Below are 22,500 nucleotides of genomic sequence, written 5' to 3'. Positions count from 1 at the left end.
TCACCGTCGCTGCAGAGTGGTCCCCCGTACGACGTCATGCTACAGTCACAGGTGAAGCCCTCCCACTGCTGGAGACACACGCCCTGGTTGGCGCACGAGTCCTCCTGGCACGTGGTGCTGGGGCCTGGGCACGCAGAGAGGACAGAGAGAGAGAGAGAGGGAGGAGAGGGAGGAGAGGAAGAGAGATAGAACAGAGAGAGGGAGGAGAGGAAGAGAAATAGAACAGAGAGAGAGAGGGAGGAGAAGAAGAGAGATAGAACAGAGAGAGATAGGGGGGAGAGGAAGAGAGATAGAACAGAGAGAGAGAGGGAGGAGAAGAAGAGAGAGGGAGAAGAAGAGAGATAGAACAGAGAGAGATAGGGAGGAGAGGAAGAGAGATAGAACAGAGAGAGAGAGGGAGGAGAAGAAGAGAGAGGGAGAAGAAGAGAGATAGAACAGAGAGAGATAGGGAGGAGAAGAAGAGAGAGGGAGAAGAAGAGAGATAGAACAGAGAGAGATAGGGAGGAGAGGAAGAGAGATAGAACAAAGAGAGAGAGAGAGGGAGGAGAACAAGAGAGAGGGAGAAGAAGAGAGATAGAACAGAGAGAGATAGGGAGGAGAGGAAGAGAGATAGAACAAAGAGAGAGAGAGGGAGGAGAACAAGAGAGATAGAACAGGGTGGCGAGAAGAGAGATTTATTTTTGCTTCCAATTTCTGTCCTCCTGCAGTACTGTGGTCACATGGCACAGATTGCCTTTTGGCTCAAGGTTTAAAAGATTGTTTATGTTTTGGTTAGTTCTGTTTTACTCCAGTTAACTCAGCTCAAGTGTGAGTAAGGAGATGCTCTTTTGGCCCTCATCACTCATAGCGATGCCCCACCATTTTGAATGAGACAGAAGAGGAGATGGGAGATTCAAAAAGTGAACATGGTCAAACAATAACAATAACAACCCCAGTCCATCAACCACAAGCAAATATACAGTGCACATACACATACATAAACAAGTGGCCAACAACTACCTGAACTCAATGAGATGCTGCATGACTTAACCACCTCCCATTACCAGAAAGGATGTTAGCGGAGTCTGCATACTAGCATCTCAAATGCAACAAGTATGTTAGCGGAGTCTGCACACTAGCATCTCAAATGCAGGTGTATGTTAGCGGAGTCTGCATACTAGCATCTTAAACGCAGGTGTATGTTAGCGGAGTCTGCATACTAGCATCTTAAACGCAGGTGTATGTTAGCGGAGTCTGCATACTAGCATCTCAAATGCAGGTGTATGTGTGGCACACTGAAGAGGAAGGTTTCCTGTTTCCCCTCCAGCAGACCTCGAAACAGACAGTAATATCTTACATCGACTCATGAGAACATGACCACATAGAGATTAGACAACACATCAACACACACACACACACACACACACACACACACACACACACACACACACACACACACACACACACACACACACACACACACAGAGCATAATTCACACATACACACTGCAGAAAATAATAGTAGGAGAACAACCACTGAGTATTCATGCATTATTTAAAAAGTGAGTATGTATAAACACTGTATTCTATATGCAACACATTTATACAAATGTTTAACCGGCATTTATGATCTTTTTATGACACTTATTACTTCTGTGTTTGGTCCATTCCTACTGTAAGCACTATGCTCTGAGAGGACGAGTCACGACACGACGAGAGGGAAAGAAATCCTTGAGTTATCTGATTTTAAAAACACTGACCCAATCTCCAGAGATCAATGAGAAAACCGAAGGCCTCACCATTAGGCTAAAAGAGAGAAAGAGGTGAGTATTGGATCTCCTTTGGAAAAAAAAACATGTCATCAGCAAGAGAGGGAGAGAGAGAGAGAGAGAGAGAGAGAGAGAGAGAGAGAGAGAGAGAAAGAGAGAGAGGAGAAGGTATAGGTATGGGAATCAATATCAGCAGTGTGTATGTGTACATGTTGATTGTCCTCATGCATACATTAGTGTGTGTTGCATGTTTGTGTGTGGTGTTTGCGTGTGAGTCTCTCTGTGTGTGTTAAAGAGAGTGACAGAGAAGAAGAGAGGGAGAGAGAGAGAGAGAGAAAGAGAGAGAGGAGAAGGTATAGGTATGGGAATCAATATCAGCAGTGTGTATGCGTACATGTTGATTGTCCTCATGCATACATTGGTGTGTGTTGCATGTTTGTGTGTGGTGTTTGCATGTGAGTCTCTCTGTGTGTGTTAAAGAGAGTGAAAGAGAAGAAGAGAGAGAGAGAGAGAGAGAGAGAGAAAGAGAGAGAGGAGAAAGAAAGATATGGGAATCAATATCAGCAGTGTGTATGCGTACATGTTGATTGTCCTCATGCATACATTGGTGTGTGTTGCATGTTTGTGTGTGGTGTTTGCGTGTGAGTATCTCTGTGTGTGTTAAAGAGAGTGACAGAGAAGAAGAGAGGGAGAGAACAAAGTGTAAGTAAGAGAGTGAAAGAGAAGAAGAGAAGAAGAGAAGAAGAGAGGGAGAGAGGGAGAGAACAAAGTGTAAGTAAGAGAGTGAAAGAGAAGAAGAGAAGAAGAGAGGGAGAGAGGGAGAGAACAAAGGGTGAGTAACTAATTTGAGTCGGTTTATGACAAGTTCAAGTCTGTCAGTCGGTCGGTTTATCTGTCCAATGAGGAGATGCCAGTGGAATGGGGGAGGAGTTAGTATGAATGCTCACTCTGTCCTAGTTATACTACGCTATGTCATATAATCTAGCATACCACTTTTATCATTATTATCAATATTAATGGGTTTATGATCTTTTATCATTTTAAAGGGTTATTGAAGGTGAATTAATCAATGTATACATAATATATGTATTACCTAGAGGATTATACAGATATTAGCAGTAGTTATCTTGATCATAATCTGATCAAAGTCTTAATTTAAAAAAAATTTAAATGACTTTTAATCTCTTTCATTATGTGCTATTTATCTATTTAAATCGCTGCATAGCTGGGTTGCAAAACATATGCAGCAACATAATACAGAGAGACGTTAAAAACTGTTTATATGAATAGATGAATACATTTTATGCTCAAGTCTAGTTATAACATAAGGTTATACTGATTTACTTATCATTTACATATACATTATTCTTCCCCAGTTAGATTACAATTTAGACTGAGTATCAAGTACCCTGCATATTGAGTTTAGCAATCAAGGCTCTGATTTAAGGTCACATGTGTTTCCATATCGGCCACAGCATGCATCTGGTCACACGGATGATTAGCTACAAGGGGAGGATGAGGCTAGTAGAGGCCAGCATGCGTTCAGAGAATGACAGATGAGTGTGAACCGAGGTGAGACAGGTGACAAAGGTGACGGCAAGACTGCAATCAAATCTGCCCCACGTTTCGGTGAAACAAGACACGCCACCCTCCGTATGCTGTGTGCTTGTGTGGCGGGGTGGGGTGGGTAAGAGGGGCTCATGACACAAAGACCATTTGGAGCCGCCGTTGAGCTTTGGAGGGTGAGGGTGATGGTGATGGAGATGGTGACAGGAAGAAGATGCATAGGGAAGGATGGGGGGGGTGGGGTGGGGGGGGGGGGGGGGGGGCGGACTCTATTGCAAACAAACAAAGCTATCTACCTTGCAAGTCAGCTTTCATCAATGCAACTTTGTCGGCAAAGAAACAACAAAAAAGGAAAAGGCAAAAGATACACCAGATGTTAGTAAAGCAGTTCAGATGTTAGCGGCTGTATTTATACCACAGAGACAGATGAGACGGACAGAACCTGGGAGGAGATGAGAGAGAGAGAGAGAGAGAGAGAGAGAGGCAGAGAGAGAGAGAGAGAGAGAGATGGAGAGAGAGGGAGAGAAAGAGAGAGAGAGAGAGAGAGATGGAGAGAGAGAGAGAGAGAGAGAGAGGGTAATATAAAGAGAGATAAGATGAAAGTAAGAGACAGAGTTGCGAACAGAGAGAACTTTGGGAGAAAGGGGAGCAAGGATGAAAATAAGTCATGATGTCATGATGTAACGCCAGGGTCCAGATGTGGTGATCCCTCCTGTGGGCTAGAAACACAAATAACATACAACACACACACAACACACACACACAACACACACACAACACAGCAAACAAAAACATTTGTGTATCCACAATTCACAAACACACACACAAGCACACACACACACACACACAAGTACATGCACGCACACACACCCACACGCACACACAAACAGACACACACACACAAAGGCACATACAAACACACTCACACACACGCACACACACATGCTCACATGCATTCACACACACACACACAGACACACACACACACACACACACCTCACCCATCCCTCCTTTTCATCCCTAGATTGGCAGTCATATAGCACTTTTGCTGTCCGTGTGTTTATAAACACTCGCCATGGTAACAAGTTTGTGAGTCAGAGGATGTGGATTCAGTGCTTGAGGACGTCCGGGCAATGCAACACAAGGAACTGCCCCCAGATCAGCAGGGAGGTGGGCATGACGTGTGAAATGGAGTCTCAGAGTGGGGAGGAGACAGAAACAGAAAACAGTCCAAATCAAATATTTATTTCTGCATTACACTGGCCAAAATGGATTCCGTGGAATATACACAAAAAATAAAACCATCCATTATTCAAGAGGCGTGCTCCTGGCAAACACAGAGCGAGTCTTTAACAGAAGCGCTGCGGTTTGCAACGGGGGAGGGGGTGTGAGGAATAACTCTAATAATCCGGCGAGTGTAATCTGATTATGGTAAACTGAGGGGGGGGGGGGGGGGGGGGTGGGCAGCATACCCAGAGACTCTCTTCTCTCCGCCTGGAAGGCTGCTTCATCTCGCCCCCGGCTACTGGAGCTAACGTTATGTATGTGTGTGTGTGTGTGTGTGTGTGTATGCTTGTTTGTTCATTTGTGTGTGTGTGTTTATTTTTATTTGTGTGTGTGTTTGTGTGCTTGTTTGTTTATTTGTGTGTGTGTTTGTTTGTTTATTTGGCTGTGTGTGGTGTGTGTATGTGTGAGAGTGTGTGATTGTTTCTTGATTCGTGTGTGTGTGTGTTTGTGTGTGTGTGCGTGCGTGTTTGGGTTTGTCTCAAGGGCCCTTGTAGTTGGTTGCTTACACAGATAAGGACATGAGCCAGCGGAAGATGTGTCATGGAGCACAAAGCTAATCGCCTTTACTGTATCCTGCCAACAGTGTGTAACATCTTTTTACCATCGCTTTGTCATTTATGTTACTCTAATAAATAAGAAAATTGGAGTTTCACAGAGGCTATTTTTCCTTTCAGATTTACCTCAGGTTCCTCACAACTGGAGGTACCATTTTGGCAGTGATGGGCAGTAGCGTCGCTACTAGCTTAACTACATTTGTCAGTAGCTTGGCGGTAACGTCGCTATTTACAAAACCAAGTCACTTTTCAGTTGCTAAGCTCTTTTATTGAGTGATAGCTTCTGTGTAGTGAAGCTGAATTTATTGTAGAGTAGCTTGTAGCTTAGCTCACTACACATATCAAGTAGCTTGCCCATCGCTGCATGTTGGCCAGGAATAGCACTATGTTGACACACATGTGACCCAACTGGGTCAGTTCTAACTGTAGTGCGCTGCAGTAACGTGCATAGTGTTGTGGTCGTCGGGTTCACACGTCTTCTGTTCTCAGAGGACGACCATGAAGGCAAACCTACGAGGCCATGCTGCCAATCACAGGTGAAGGCTGGAACAAGAGCACTCTGGGTAAATGCTGTGATGTATAGACATGCACAACCCCCCACCACCCCATCCCTAACCCTAAACCCTAAACCCCGTCCCCCCAACTCCCCCGTCTGATGTAGCTCACCTTCGCAGCCCCTCTCGATGGTGCCCACACAGGCCAGCGCGTCGGACAGGAGGTCGGGGAGCTTCCCGTTCAGATCCATGGACGCCAGGCAACCCTGGAAGCCCTCCTTGGCGTGGACCAGCTTGGGCAGCTCCTTGTACATCTCCTTGGCGACGCCGCCCACGAACAAGTCACCTGGGAAGAGACACGCGGAGGAGCAGAGAAGAGAGTTGAGGTGTGTGAAGAGAGTTGAGGTGTGTGTCGGTACAAAAGAGAGTTGAGGTGTGTGTCGGTACAAAAGAAAGTTGACGTGTGTGCCTGTACAAAAGCTCGCTAGTGCATAAGTGGAAAAGTCGACAAAAACAAATCGAGTATTCTAATTACATGTAAATGCAAATGAAAAATAAAATACTGGTATGTACGTCCCTAACAAATCCAAATTATTATACGCTGTCAAGCCCACAATTTAACTTAATCCTAACCCTGAATTGAGGATTGATATTTTGTGACAGCATATACCCATATAAGAAGAACATTCTATGTTTTTGATTAATAATATATATATTAAATACATTCCCAAAAAATCCTACATCTAATACTGTCTTTAACCACCCAGAATCCTGAGCAGTGCGGGATGGAACCTGACCTAAGGGTGTAACACTACTGCCCCCTGGTGGGAGCACACAGGAACAACAAACAGATCCAGGCACATTGCTGCTCTTATCAGAAGAGAATACATATTTGAATGGGAGGGATGTTGACTATGCAATGGCTTAGCCCCTAATCTGGTAGAGATAGCTCTCCATTCCTCCTCAGAGAGCCAGGGGAAGCATGGAGGTGTCTGAGGAGAAGTGGGGATTTATATTCTCGCTGTCATGCCTCCTGGAAGGATGTTAGCTAGACGCCAGGAGGGTAAACAAATCAGTTCCAGTGACCAATCACACAGTCCTTCCTGCCTGCTCTCTCAGGGTGACCAATCAGACAGTCCTTCCTGCCTGCTCTGTCAGGGTGACCAATCAGACAGTCCTTCCTGCCTGCTCTGTCAGGGTGACCAATCAGACAGTCCTTCCTGCCTGCTCTGTCAGGGTGACCAATCAGACAGTCCTTCCTGCCTGTTCTGTCAGGGTGACCAATCAGACAGTCCTTCCTGTGACCAATCAGATAGTCCTTCCTGTCTGTCTGCTCTCTCAGGGTGACCAATCAGAGCGTCCTTTCCTGCCTGCTCCCTCAGGGTGACCAATCAGATTAACAAACCATCTGGATGGTCTGTCAACAGGCTTTGAGTTGCTGCCCTCCTAACTTCCTGTCACCTTTCAGATCGAGGTTCTTGGCTCCAGAGGTGGTCTGGGTGGTGATCTTGGTGTCGATCTTGACCGTGTGCAGGTTGTTGGTGTCGCGAGAGATCATGACGTTGTGCCAGTGGTTGTCATTCAGCGGCTTGTTGGAGTTCCCCTTGATCAGATGAGCTCCATTCCCCAGGTCGGACACATAGTGCAGGTATCTGGAGAACAGAACAAACACACACACTCACTACACAAGTATAAGACCAGAACACACACACACACACACTACACAGGTATAAGCCCAGAACACACATACACTACACAGGTATAAGCCCAGTGTGCCGAGGTGAAGCTCAAGTGAGACCCAGTGTTTCAATCATATGCCACCCAGATCATGCCCAAAGTCAGGCAGTGAGTCATCCTGAGCAGCAGACACGTGGACAGCCGCTGCTGTTTCAACAGGGAAAGGTCACTGTGACACAATCAAATGGCACAGAGCATGGCAAATCCATTTTCCTCAGATTAAAATGCTACCCATTACCTTTGGGCCTGACCATCTGTGCTGTATGAATGCATTTTAAAGTGATTAGCTTATGACCCACATCTTACAAATTGATTGCCTTGGGTGGGGAAAAAAAAAAATTAAATTAAAGAAATCTCCTTTGTTCAGAAATAATTATTTCATTTCAGGTAATCAGCACACCCACATAATACTCAGACTTTAAAAATGGGTTAAATGCAATTCTTACCCTTGAACTTAATTACAGTTTTTGTTTTTATATATATATACACGTATATATATATCTATACTTACTTGTATATATACAGTGAGATTCATTCATTTTCTTTGGCTCTGTCTTTGAGGCAAGCGATATAGAGCACATCTAAGAAAACCACAGGTCGACTGAAGCAACAACTTGGACCTGAACACAAGCTCATCATTCACAACTTGGACCTGAACACAAGCTCATCATTCACAACTTGGACCTGAACACAAGCTCATCATTCACAACTTGGACCTGAACACAAGCTCATCATTCACAACTTGGACCTGAACACAAGCTCATCATTCACAACTTGGACCTGAACACAAGCTGATCATTCGCCATCAGCCTCTTTTTCACATCACTGCCATGAATGAACTGAAGCCCATTCCCCTGGTAGTGTGTGTGAGGAGCCAATTCCCCTGGTAGTGTGTGTGTGTGAGGAGCCCATCCCCCGCTGCAGGCAGTGTATGAGGAGCCCATCCCCTGGTAGTGTGTGTGAGGAGCCCATCCCCCGCTGCAGGCGGTGTGAGGAGCCCATCCCCTGGTAGTGTGTGTGAGGAGCCCATCCCCTGGTAGTGTGTGTGAGGAGCCCATCCCCTGCTGCAGGTAGTGTGAGGAGCCCATCCCCTGGTAGTGTGTATGAGGAGCCCATCCCCTGGTAGTGTGTGTGAGGAGCCCATCCCCTGCTGCAGGTAGTGTGAGGAGCCCATCCCCTGGTAGTGTGTGTGAGGAGCCCATTCCCCTGGTAGTGTGTGTGAGGAGCCCATCCCCTGGTAGTGTGTGTGAGGAGCCCATCCCCTGGTAGTGTGTGTGAGGAGCCCATCCCCTGCTGCAGGTAGTGTGAGGAGCCCATCCCCTGGTAGTGTGTGTGAGGAGCCCATCCCCTGGTAGTGTGTGTGAGGAGCCCATCCCCTGCTGCAGGTAGTGTGAGGAGCCCATCCCCTGGTAGTGTGTATGAGGAGCCCATCCCCTGGTAGTGTGTGTGAGGAGCCCATCCCCTGCTGCAGGTAGTGTGAGGAGCCCATCCCCTGGTAGTGTGTGTGAGGAGCCCATTCCCCTGGTAGTGTGTGTGAGGAGCCCATCCCCTGGTAGTGTGTGTGAGGAGCCCATTCCCCTGGTAGTGTGTGTGAGGAGCCCATCCCCTGCTGCAGGCAGTGTAAGGAGCTTTATATTGCAAGAGAAACAGCGGGGGGCATATGGCGAAGGAAAAGATCGTTGCCTCTCTGGGAAAGAGCCACTAAAACTGATCGATGTGCACAATCAAGCTATTTAGCTTTGGAGTGCCGATGCGCTTGTGCTATACACTGCAGCTAAATAGCTTGGCTAACCTCCCCTGAGTGTGCTAACGCAGAGACGCTAAACCCCCCTGAGTGTGCTAGCTCAGAGTCGCTAACCCTCCTGAGTGTGCTAACGCAGAGACGGTTTTCACAGAGGTTTATTGTCTGGAATCTGGCCTTTAAGTTCATGCATGGGGAAAACAAATCAAAACATTTATTTGAGAGACCAGGAATAGGCCTCAGAATCCAAATGATCTTTGGTAATATATGACCTTAATTATTGACTAAGTGGCTTTGGAATGAGAAACTCACAATTCACTTAAGGGATGTATGTATGCATGTAGTACTTAGGAGCCTTTAAATTCATATTCACAATCCCAATGATTTTAAAATCAAATGAAGTGAGTTACTATGCATAATCAGAGTGACAAGACCTTGATAGGCACACATATCTCAGCCCCATTGTCGGTGCCATCACTTTTAATTAATTTACATAAGTTCCATTTGACAGCTGAGCGCTCAGTACTGTATGTGCTAAATGAATGCCCACAGAGGTAGCACCCAGTACTGTATGTGCTGAATGAATGCCCACAGAGGTAGCACCCAGTACTGTATGTGCTAAATGAATGCCCACAGAGGTAGCACCCAGTACTGTATGTGCTGAATGAATGCCCACAGAGGTAGCGCTCTTCAGTGTGCCTAGGGTCATACTTCTTCAAGGCGATGCGCCAGTGCCCTTCGTCAGTGCACTTCTCTGCGGACTTTGCTCACTCTAAAGCCGGCGGCATTGTGCCGTTCTGTCACGTCACCGCCCTCACTCACCCCTTCACCAGCTCCACTACGATGAAGTCGTTGCCGTCGCCGCTGTTGAAGAGGATGAGGCCGTCGGACGACGTGGTCTTGAACTGGAAGAAGAGGTGCATGTTGTAGTACGCCTGGAGCGTGGGCAGCGACACGTAGCTGGAGCGGGACTTGAAGGTCACGGGGTCGGCGATGATGTTCTTAAAGCCGATCATGGCGTTGAGCTCGCAGTAGTCGATGTCGCCGTTCTTGCACAGGTCGATGTAGGCCATGCCGTTGAACATGAGGCTCTGCAGGTGGCCAATGAAGTTGGAGGGCGGTAGCGAGACAAAGCGCTTCTCCGTCAGGATGCCCGTCTCGATGTTGTGGAACTCCAGCTGTGTGTGTTGCCCGGCCATTTGGCCTTGTTTAGAGGGAGGTGGAGAGAGAGGACACAGTAGGAAATGAATGACTCACCAAACGCAGACGTATCCTTACACTCCTCAAGCAGACGATGACTACTGCAAGCCTGCTGTGAGCCTATAGTTCAAGCTCTCTGTGCCAAAGCTTTCATTTAAAGAGGTTTAATGAGAGCACACACACACAAACACTTACGCGCGCACACACACACACACACACACACACACACACACACACACACACACACATAGGAACAACATCCTGTCTCATGCAGAGTAACATACTCTACACTCCCTTTATAACAGTCATTAACACACACTGTTCACAAGCACATTGACCAAGGCAGGATGACAGAACCATAACCTAAAACAGCCATCTTGCTCTTTTAAGTGACTAAGGGAAATGACCAAACCTAGCATATGGTCTTATCTCTATTCCAGTGGTGCATGAACTCTCTGGTCTTATCTCTATTCCAGTGGTGCATGAACTCTATGGTCTTATCTCTATTCCAGTGCTGCATGAACTCTATGGTCTTATCTCTATTCCAGTGGTGCATTAACTCTATGGTCTTATCTCTATTCCAGTGCTGCATGAACTCTATGGTCTTATCTCTATTCCAGTGGTGCATTAACTCTATGGTCTTATCTCTATTCCAGTGCTGCATGAACTCTATGGTCTTATCTCTATTCCAGTGGTGCATGAACTCTATGGTCTTATCTCTATTCCAGTGGTGCATGAACTCTATGGTCTTATCTCTATTCCAGTGGTGCATTAACTCTATGGTCTTATCTCTATTCCAGTGCTGCATGAACTCTATGGTCTTATCTCTATTCCAGTGCTGCATGAACTCTTTTTGGACTCCTGGCCCTGAAGGAGGCTGTGCCTTACCTGAGAGCCTTACTATAGGCTGGCTAACACACACATCTCATTGACAGAGATGGGAGAACGAGAGAGAGAGAGAGAGAGAGAGAGAGAGAGAGAGAGAGAGAGAGAGAGAGAGAGAGGGAGAGGGAGAAAGAGAGAGAGGGGCAGAAAATCGAGGAGAGTGAACATAAACAAATGGAGGAGTAGGGAGAGATGAAGGGATGAGATGAAGGGATGAGTAAGCAGAGATGAAGGGAAAAGTAGGGAGAGACGAAGGGATGAGTAGGGAGAGATGAAGGGATGAGTAATGAGAGATGAAGGGACGAGTAGGGAGAGATGAAGGGATGAGTAGGGAGAGATGAAGGGATGAGTAGGGAGAGATGAAGGGATAAGATGAAGGGATGAGTAGGGAGATATGAAGGGATGAGTATGGAGAGATGAAGGGATGAGTAGGGAGAGATGAAGGGATGAGATGAAGGGATGAGTAGGGAGAGATGAAGGGATGAGATGAAGGGATGAGTAGGGAGAGATGAAGGGATGAGTAGGGAGAGATGAAGGGTTGAGTAGGGAGAGATGAAGGGATGAGTAGGGAGAGACGAAGGGATGAGTAGGGAGAGATGAAGGGATGAGATGAAGGGATGAGTAGGGAGAGATGAAGGGATGAGATGAAGGGATGAGTAGGGAGAGATGAAGGGATGAGTAGGGAGAGATGAAGGGATGAGTTGGGAGAGATGAAGGGATGAGTAGGGAGAGATGAAGGGATGAGTAGGGAGAGATAAAGGGATGAGTGGGGGGAGATGAAGGGAGAGATGAAGGGATGAGTAGGGAGAGATGAAGGGAGAGATGAAGGGATGAGTAGGGAGAGATGAAGGGAGAGATGAAGGGATGAGTGGGGGGAGATGAAGGGATGAGTAGGGAGAGATGAAGGGATGAGTAGGGAGAGATAAAGGGATGAGTAGGGAGAGACGAAGGGAGAGATGAAGGGATGAGTAGGGAGAGATAAAGGGATGAGTAGGGAGAGATAAAGGGATGAGTAGGGAGAGATAAAGGGATGAGTAGGGAGAGACGAAGGGAGAGAAAAAGGGATGAGTAGGGAGAGATAAAGGGATGAGTGGGGGAGATGGTGGAAGAAGTAAGAACAGGCAGGGAAGGGGTTAGGGTGAAGAAGGGATGAAGAGAGGGGGGAGGGAAAAGAAAGGAGGCAGAGAGAGAGGGGGGGAAAAGAAAGAGAAAGACATCGTGGTGATGAAATGGATACCTTCAGCGGGAGGCAAATCATCCACTGACAGCATCAAAGACTTTCCTCTGCGCATCACACGCACTGTGTGCCACTCATTATCGTTCAGATTCTGACCCGCAGTCAGAGTCTCCGGACCTTTGCCTGCAGAACAGCCCAAACATGGGTTAACACATACATACACACACACACACACACACACACACACACACACACACGCACACAAACACACACACACACACACACACACACACACACACTCACAGTGCCAACACACACACTCACTCAGTTAATCACTCACGCACAACTTGCACAAGAAAGAGACAGAAAGTGGGAAAATAGCCATTTTGGAGAGAAATGCAAAGACATCATAGTAACAAAAGAGACAATATACTCAAAAACGTTCCAACATTCCTTTGTACTATGACAAAAAACATTCATAAGTAATACCTGATCTACATTCATAGGTAAAACTTGCTCTACATTCATAAGTAAAACCTGCTCTACATTCATTAGTAAACCTGGTCTACATTCATAAGCAAAACTTGATCTACTTTCATAAGTAAAACCTGATCACCCCTGTTCTACGCTGTCATCATGAGTAATACCTGATCACCCCTGTTCTACAATGCAGTCATCAGTAAAACCTGATCTACATTCATAAGCAGCTGATCTACATTCATGAGTAATACCTGTTCTACAATGCATTCATTCCAGCATTGCAACATTTCATTTCCCTTCAAAAACAGACAAACATCCATTTATTCAGGAAGAGCCCACCCCCCACATTCTGTTGCAATCTCCCCAAAATACTATGAAAGCCAAGGACAGGCAGAAAGTGAGCAGTTCTGTTCCTCACTATCTCTTTCTGACATGACTGGAGGATGTGTTATAATAATATCCATACAAACTGTACTAGAACATGTGAAGTAAAAGCCCCCTACACTATCAGGATAATACTGAAGTACATGCTCATTTATACCACTAGGTGGCAGCAGGTCTCCACCATGATTTTCAGGGATCATGACGGGGGGGAGGGGGGTCTTTGAAGGTATCCTTGTGCAGGCTGTGTGGTCGGCTCCAAATTGCTTATTCATATCACGGGAATTGCAAAGCATTGTGTTTCTTCATTGTCAGACATATGAATTGTAAATGATATTTGAAACGGTAATAACGATTCCCGCCGGGGCTTGAGAAAAGGGGAGCTTGTTTCCTGCATGAGCGCATAGTGGCTACGTGAGACCAACCGTGAGGCGTCGGGTGCTGAGATGATGAGTCCCTGTCACGTAATTGGCAGAGGGGAGCAAATACGGCTTGTGATTTTGTTTTTGGTGGTCTTGTGTTTCCTGCCTAGAGCTCCCCTTCCATGGCGCTTCAGCTCTGCACTCTTCACCTCAAAACATCCAAACCAGAGGGCTATATCCAGGATTCACTTTTTTACCTTTTTTTGGTTTACTATTGGTCTCTGGTGAAGGAGGTCTTTCACAGTCCCTGGCTCTCACACACAAACACATACACTCTCTCTCACACACACTCTCTCTCTCTCACACACACACACACACACACACACACACACACACAGAGACACACACACACACACACACACACACACACACACACACACACACACACTCACACAGACACACATACACTCACATTAACACAAATACACACACTCTCTCTCTCAAACACAAACACAAACACACACACTCTCCTATGGATGGTTTCCTTTAACGGCAGAATTTCTCAGCAACACTGGAGACACTTATCATCAATCATTTGTATGACACACTACAGACCTTTCAGACTTTCAGACATCTTCAGACTAAAGTTTAGAATAATTAAACATTAACAGCTAGTATGGCTATGGCTGCAGTGTGTGTGTGTGTGTGTGTGTATTTGTGTGTGCATAAGTGCATATGTGTGTGTGTGCGTGCATCGTGTGTGTGTGTGCGTGTGCATAAGAGCATACGTGTTTGTGTCTATAACCATGAGCTCATTCTGCAGACAGGCAGAGAGAGCCATGGTGTGTGTGTGTGTGTGTGTGTGGATAGGCCAGCGGTGATGTCATGGTTTATGAGCGGTGATGTCATGGTGTGTGTGTGTGTGTGTGTTTGTGTGTGTGTGTGTCTGTGTGTGTGTGTGTGTGTGTGTGTCTGTGTGTGTGTGTGTGGACTCTGGCCCCTCTATCAGAGCGCAGCAGCGCAGCAAATGAGACAGGAATGAAACGGGGCCCGGGGCCGTGAGTCTGACATGAAAAGCCATTTACGGCTCCCCAGGGGGGACACCTCCCTCACAAGAGGAGAGAAAGGCCACCGCTAACAAACACCTCCCTCAGAGGAGGAGAGAAAGGTCCTCCCTACCAAACACTGCTCAGGACAGCGCCTTTGTATACACTCTGACAGGTGCAGGATAAGAGTGTCAAAACCTTGCTTAGTTTTCTTTCTCTTTGTTTTTCTCTCTATCCCTCTCTTTCTCTCTCTCTCTCTATCTCTCTCTCTCTCCCTCTCTCTCTCTCTCTCTCTATCTTTCTCTCTCTCTCTCTCTCTCATTGGGTGTCTGTCAATGTGTGCACAACAGCACAACAGCCAGAGCATCTGAGCGTGATCAGGTTCGTGCCAGCCCTTAACCTGCCTTGCCATCCCATAATTGTCACTCCACTTATTAATCTGGAACCATACCGTGACATTTCATTTGGTTAGGGGCCTGGCATGGCCCAACATCTGACCCAAAACTGATTCAGCTAGCAGCATACATGCTCATAGGAGGGATACAGCTTGCATGTACCAGGCTGGGCCAGCTTGTTTTATATTGATATTGTTGTTAGAATATTACAATTTTGGACCGATAATTGGCAAAACACGTAGACACATGCCTACTGTCTGTCTTAACATGAGCTCAACATGTGTCTGTGTCTGTGTGTAAGTGTGTGTGTGTGTGTGTGTGTGTGTGTGTGTGTGTGTGGCCACTGAACCACCGTAATTGTGTGGTAGAAGCCAGTGCCTCAGAAATATGCCAAATCGCCTCCAAGTGCCAGAATCCTGAAAAGCATCAAGCAGACATGAAACACAGAATCAATGACTTGTGACGCACAGAGACGGGCAAACCATCCCCATTCCATCTGGCAGAAAACAAATACCTCCTCCACAAATGAAAGAGACTTAGAGAGTGAGAAGTACGGCCTCCCCTGAGAGGGTTGTTGAGAGGAGAAATACTTAAAAAGACGAAGAGACATAGAGATTAAGAGAGAGAAGGAAGGAGAGGGAGAGAGAAAGAGAGAGAGAGAGAGAGGGAGAGAGAGAGACTAGACTGAAGTAAGGGATGTAGAAGGGGTGTAGAAGGGGTGTAGAAAAGAAAGGTAGTAAAGAAAGACAAAACAAAGCTAGAAGGCAAGACAGCCATAGAGGCAATAGAAAAAAGCAGGAGACATAAAAGAGTGAAAAAGCATAGAGACAGCGGGACACGACAGCAAGAGACACACATCCGCCTCTCTAGCAAATGTTGTCGTTGTTGTCGTCCTTCTTGTTGTTTATGTGTGTCAAAAGTGTTGCAAAAAAAAAAACGATGACAAAATAAATAAACCCAGGACAAAAGCTGTCAGCCTCTCCTGCCAGTGTGTGACGCGAGGCCTTCCTCGGCTCCTGCCGGCAGGCACCTCATAGACACACACACACACACACACACACACACACACACACACACACACACACACACACACACACACACACACACACACACACACACACACACACACACACACACACACACACACACACACACACACACAGCACCTCTTAGAGGGCCAAGTTCACTCCAGTCGAGTGCATCCACAGCTATTTATTTTCGCCTCTTGCCTCTGTCATTTCAAAGTGCAAATGCAATACGTATGCAAATCCCTGAGTCGCGGGGAGACTTGCAATCTGAGAGGCACGCATTTGCTCAGTAAGCAATAAACAAGTGGGCTACTTAAGGACCAAATATATGCCGGAGGATTTCAAAAAAGCCCACCTAGATAATAAAATGGGACTCCAAAGAACATGAAGGGCCACGTGTTCACTGGTATTGGGGATTCTGGCCACCAAACTGTCCTCAACTTACATTTAAAAAAGGAAGACAAATATGAGTCTTTGGAATTCATTATTTTCTATAAGCCCTTGGCTTGGCTGGAGGCACTCAGCCAAAAGACCACTGCAGGGTGTCCACGTCCATCACCAGCAGATCTGTATGTTGTGACTGATTCCTCAATGCTTCTTTCACAGCGACTCGGTAATTGCCAGACCTAGTGGGAGCGCGGCAGAGTATCTTTATCTCCAAGCCAGTAGGGATGAGATGTGATTATGAGCTCTCACTAGTTGACCATATGAGGTCATAATGGGCTCTCACAAGTTGACCATATGAGGTCATAATGGGCTCTCACTAGTTGACCATATGAGGTCATAATGGGCTCTCACTAGTTGACCATATGATGTCATAATGGGCTCTCACTAGTTGACCATATGAGGTCATAATGGGCTCTCACTAGTTGACCATATGAGGTCATAATGGGCTCTCACTAGTTGACCATATGAGGTCATAATGGGCTCTCACTAGTTGACCATATGAGGTCATAATGGGCTCTCACTAGTTGACCATATGAGGTCATAATGGGCTCTCACTAGTTGACCATATGAGGTCATAATGGGCTCTCACTAGTTGACCATATGAGGTCATAATGGGCTCTCACTAGTTGACCATATGAGGTCATAATGGGCTCTCACTAGTTGACCATATGATGTCATAATGGGCTCTCACTAGTTGACCATATGAGGTCATAATGGGCTCTCACTAGTTGACAATATGAGGTCATAATGGGCTCTCACTAGTTGACCATATGAGGTCATAATGGGCTCTCACTAGTTGACCATATGATGTCATAATGGGCTCTCACTAGTTGACCATATGAGGTCATAATGGGCTCTCACTAATTGACCTCTGACCTCAAAGTGAGCTACTCATCCACTTCTTCTGGCAGACAAATCTACAATCCTGATCTTTCCTACTTTTTAACAACAACAAAACAACTCTGAAAAGGATCTCACTTGCTAGTGAGATTTACTAGTATCGCTAAATAACACATGTATATTCCATATTATATTACTGAATCTAAGCCCGGGAAATAATGCTGTCTAGAAATTATGAAATTATGCTCCAAAAAAATACTGAGACTGCTGCTTTTACTTTCATCTCTATACCCTGGCTGTACACTAAATGGGACAGAAGTGCAAGCCTTAAACAAGATGATGCCTGAATTCCTTGGTTAAATGTTTGTTTTAAAAAGTGCTGTACAAGCATTATTGTGTGTGTGTGTGTGTGTGTGTGTTTGTGTTTGTGTGAGAGAGAAATATTGTGAGTGTCTGTGTTTGTGAGGGATGAGAATCAAGACATAATACATGAAGAGGAACCCTTGGGAGTGCCAAGCCCTTGGAAAAGCAGGATGCGCAGGTCGATGACACACAAAAAATGCACACATAACACACAGACACACAAAGTGAGTGAGAGAGAGAGAGAGAGAGAGAGAAAGAGGGAGAGAGAACGAGGGAGAGAGAACGCAAGCAGCCATCCATCCACGGTATATATTTTTAGAGTTGTTGTCACTCAGACTGTTGTTAACAGTCTTTAAGTCAAAGTGGCAGTGTTTTCTTCAGGCACCGCAGGGGACGCCCCAGGGATCTCAGGGCCCTAATTGACAGTGATGTGCTCTTTAAGTCAGTGCAGAGATTCTCCCCTGCCCAGCTGACCAGGATTGCACAGCCTGACAGAGTCAATTAATTAAGGTCTGTAAAACATGGAGGCCAAAACTCTTTAAAATAACTAGCTTCATGGAGCCTTTTTCTCAAGACATTGTGACTTGTTTTTTTTTTTATCTGTAAAAACTTTTTAAGTCACAGTTTGTAGGGGTTCTGATTCCACATGTACCTATATGTCTACGCCTGAGGAAATTAAGAGTAATATAATTAATAATATAATTATAGATATCTAGAATTAGACAAGAGAGGAGAAGAATAAAAGAACTATAGATAGCTAGAATTAGACAAGAGAGGAGAAGAATAAAAGAACTATAGATATCTAGAATTAGACAAGAGAGGAGAAGAATAAAATGACTATAGATATCTAGAATTAGACAAGAGAGGAGAAGAATAAAATAACTACAGATATCTAGAATTAGACAAGAGAGGACAATAAGAAAGAAATGCAGAGAAAAGGAATTGAGGGACAAAAAAAGGTTTAAAAAAATGTAAATGATATGGACATTTTGACAGAGAATTGTGTGCATGTTTGCAGCTCTAATTGGTGAGTCAGTCATTGTGAATCACACACACACACACACACACACACACACACACACACACACACACACACACACACACACACACACACACACACACACACACACACACACACAGTGAATCATAAGTGACCTGTGAGCAGCCATCACTTATTCATCTGCGCCTTAAATCATGGATGCCGTGGAAAGAGCTTTTGTTCCCAAACACCATTGTGTAACCAGCAGAACAGCTTCACACACACACACACACACACACACGCACACACACACACACACACACACACACACACACACACACACACACACTCCACACACACACACACACACACACACACACACACACACACACACACACACTCCACACACACACACACACACACACACACACACACTCTCAGACCTCACTTTCCCAGAGACCCAAGCCAAATTCCTGCCTGGCAGACATTGTCTGATCTCATTTTTATTTATCTTTTCACCACCTCTCCTCTCTTTTCATTCTCTTATGCATTCTTTCTTGTGCACCCCTCCCTCTCTCTCTCTCTCTCTCTCTCCTTCACCTATCTCTCTCTCTCTCCCTCTCTCTCCCTCTCTCTCTCGCTCTCTCTCTATCTCTCTCACTCTCTGCCTTTCTCTCTTTTCCCCTCTCTTCCCCTCAACATTTCTCTGTTCTGCTCTTCTCTTCTCCTCTCTTCTCTTCTCTCCCTCCTCAGTGCTGCTCTAGCAGACAGCTTAATGGGAATAATAAAATCACACTCCGTATTTTCTCAGCCTCTAAAGCCTCATCAATTTCCAAGCGGCGGCGGCGGCGAGGACTAAACCAAGGAAGGAGAGAAAGGTGGCGGGGCGTGGCTAAGACACCTTCGCTTCTGAAGCGTGCATTTGATAACATTCTGTTTGATTTCAGGGGACGTCAAGGTTTGTTCATTCTAAACTCCAGGGCGTGACGGATCATCAGTTAAAGGCCAACATCAGGACTCGTCATTAACCTTCAACGGTTCAGTGGAGACAAGCATGACCCAGCTCAGGCCCTCAGTCAGCTCGTGCCGATGGGTGGAGAGTTGCCAACTGCACCTCTAAGGCAGTGGTGTCCCACAAATGCACAAGGTTTACTTTCAGTCAGTCAGTCTGTGGATTTGGACACGTGTTAGCACGCGTGTAAGCACTCTTATTAGCACACATGTTAGCACTCCTGTTTCTATCTTGTTTCAGATTCAACACAACATGTTCAGCAAATCAGTCTTGTACTAGAGGTATGATGCAACTCTGCACATCGTTGTTCAATGGTCTTCATGACAAAAACTGCCAACTGCACTTGAGATTTTTCACATCCTATTATAGATTGTCTGGGAGTGAAACAGGACTCTAGCCCAATAAGCTGACCGAACCTCATCACAGTGGACACCGGCAAAAGGTTCAAAACAAACCAATGAACAAACAAAAAAATGAACCGAATCAAAAATTCATCATACATCACATCATAGATCACATTTTCATTTCAACAAAATCAACTTTCATATTAGTGAAAATCAACAATAGAGAGAACGACAGAGAGAGAGAGAGAGACAGAGAGAACGACAGAGAGAGAGAGAGATTAGAAAGATAAGAAGAAATGTGAACAGTCACTTACTAGTGGTACAGTTTATCCTGTCACAGTCTAGATAGGGAGGAAGAGATGAGATGTAAATTCAGCCTTCAAGGTTACATCTGCAGACATCCATAACAGAACACAGCCCACCCCTCTGGGGACGAGCACACGGCCTCCAGCACCCCGCCTTCATGCTCCCCTCAATGCCCTCTCCGCCAGCCTCCACTACCCTGGGCAAGGCTGCCACTCTGGGGGCAGGGGCCGGAGACGACGCCCCCCCCCCAGACGCGGTACAAAGAACTAGACCTTCTGTTGTAGTCAACGGCATGGTGTTGCGATTCTACTGATCTGTGAGCTTAGGGCTGGGTGAGTGTGGTGAAAAGAGATGCATGGTCTGTGCTTTAGATTAAAATAAAATAAGATCCCGTGGGAAAACACACTGCGTAATGCATTGTTTTGATAATGCAAACATTTTGGTCATTGTAACTTTGTCTTGGTTGGCACAGTTAGCTTAGCATTTGTAGCGTGTATCCCACATTTACGCTTTTCTATGTGTGTGTGAGTGAGTGTATCTGATTGGTTTACAGTAAACTGGGCAAGAGTGAGTGAGTGTATCTGATTGGTTTGCAGTACACTGGGCAAGAGGCATGTGGATCCAGAGAGCATGAAGGTTTGGGTTTGGACAAGCTGGGCCACTTGGCAGGAATACTGGGTTTGTCACTTCTCCTAATAGGACACTCAAAGACACCATGCATGTGCTGTCTTCTCAATGCCTGTGAGAGAGGATTTTACATTCTGAAATTGTAAAGTATTGACTAAATGACTCTCACAGTGGGAGACAGGGTCCTCTCATCGCACGCATGGCACATTTGGGAGGGAGGGTTTATCACAGCACCACCCTGTTAACCCTTTACAACTGTAGTTTTTGTAATATGCCGTTTTCATTGAATTCCACCAACAGCCCGTTTTTTGGATTCTGTTGCTTTTTCAGTAAAACGACACCCACAGCCTCACTAGGGCTTCTGTGCTGTTGGTGGCACTACAGCTTACATAACACATGATGTGATAGTAGAGGAAGATTTAATACTAACTTTCACACTCCGTTTTCGTTTTCGTTTTCAGCTGATGCCACCAGGAAACGGTAGCACAGCATCTACAGCCAAAGGCTCTAGAAGTCTAGGAATCACTGATAGGGGTGTGCATGCGGTCCCTTGAGCAATGGAAACCAAACAAATCAAAAGGGCAAAGACTGTTCTGGGTTCAGTGTGCGTGACCCGTTTGGCACTGTGAAGCTTTGGAACAACGGCTCGACCCAGCATCCCTTCCCATGTGGCCCACCTGTCGTGTGTCGTCAACCACAGCAGAAAAGTGGTCGCAAACAGCCAAAGACCACAGCCAACCGGCCCTTACTGGGAATGCTCTGCTTCGCGCGTTTGACGAGGATAAAAAACAGGGACACCAAAAGAAGGTGGACGCAAAGAGACGGAGAAATAACCGGAGGACGAAAAACGTCTCCTCTGGAAACGAAATCGAATGGAGAATTTGAGCTTATCGTCAGCAGACATCTAGTGTTACCTTGGTAATCTGGCAGCCTGAGTGACGTGCATGACTGTGCCAGCAGTTCACCGCAGTCAGAATCTAAATCTAGCCCCCATGTTTGAGCGCACTGTGTAATAGAGCTGGAAGTTTGGAAGACTTGTTTTTCCTTTGGACCAAATTAAAATGGAGAGAGCAGGCAAAACACACTAGTCAGGAAAGCTCTGGATAATTTAAGAAACATTTCCTGCTGTGCCCGGGAGAACCTGTCAGTTGTTCAGTATAAATGTTCTAACATACTCACAGACTCAGCCACGCAATCACACAAATACACACATACATATACATAAGTTCATAGCCACATTCTCTCTCTCTCTCTCTCTCTCTCTCTCTCTTTCACACACACACACACACACACACACACACCTCACCTCGATTAAACTGAATAAAATCACAGCCACAGACTAGGGGAGGTAGAATGCTTTTTATACCCTAATAAATATTTATAAGGTGCATCGCTCCTATTTCTTTACTCTCTCCATTCTCCATTCATGCTTAACTAAAATTGTCAGGGGCGTGGTGCATAGCATACAAACAGGCATGTGTGTGTGTGTGTGTGTGTTTGT

The 22,500-nt window shown here is 45.8% G+C and overlaps 1 protein-coding gene across 11 annotated transcripts in view; it reads right to left on the bottom strand.

Moving 5' to 3' along the window:
* The window catches only part of LOC308372952 (neurexin-1a-like), a gene marked incomplete at both ends in the record, with an annotated part of 317,493 nt that overhangs the window by 158,066 nt on the left and 136,927 nt on the right, over positions 1 to 22,500 (bottom strand). For 8 of the 11 annotated variants that reach the window (XM_080848317.1, XM_080848320.1, XM_080848324.1 and 5 more), the window contains 6 exons: positions 5 to 124; positions 5,822 to 5,995; positions 7,111 to 7,301; positions 9,950 to 10,331; positions 12,450 to 12,572; positions 20,381 to 20,407. In XM_080848317.1, the coding sequence (XP_080704443.1) occupies positions 5 to 124; positions 5,822 to 5,995; positions 7,111 to 7,301; positions 9,950 to 10,331; positions 12,450 to 12,572; positions 20,381 to 20,407 (1,017 nt within the window). Of the gene's footprint in view, positions 1 to 4; positions 125 to 3,610; positions 3,638 to 5,821; positions 5,996 to 7,110; positions 7,302 to 9,949; positions 10,332 to 12,449; positions 12,642 to 20,380; positions 20,408 to 22,500 lie in introns of all 11 variants that reach the window. The other 3 variants (XM_080848322.1, XM_080848321.1, XM_080848323.1) reach the window with 2 other exon arrangements.

The sequence above is a fragment of the Sprattus sprattus genome (genome assembly GCF_963457725.1).
Source record: "Sprattus sprattus genome assembly, chromosome: 12".
In the NCBI taxonomy this organism is placed as follows: Eukaryota; Metazoa; Chordata; class Actinopteri; order Clupeiformes; family Clupeidae; genus Sprattus; species Sprattus sprattus.
This window is presented reverse-complemented; position numbering and strand designations above follow the sequence as displayed.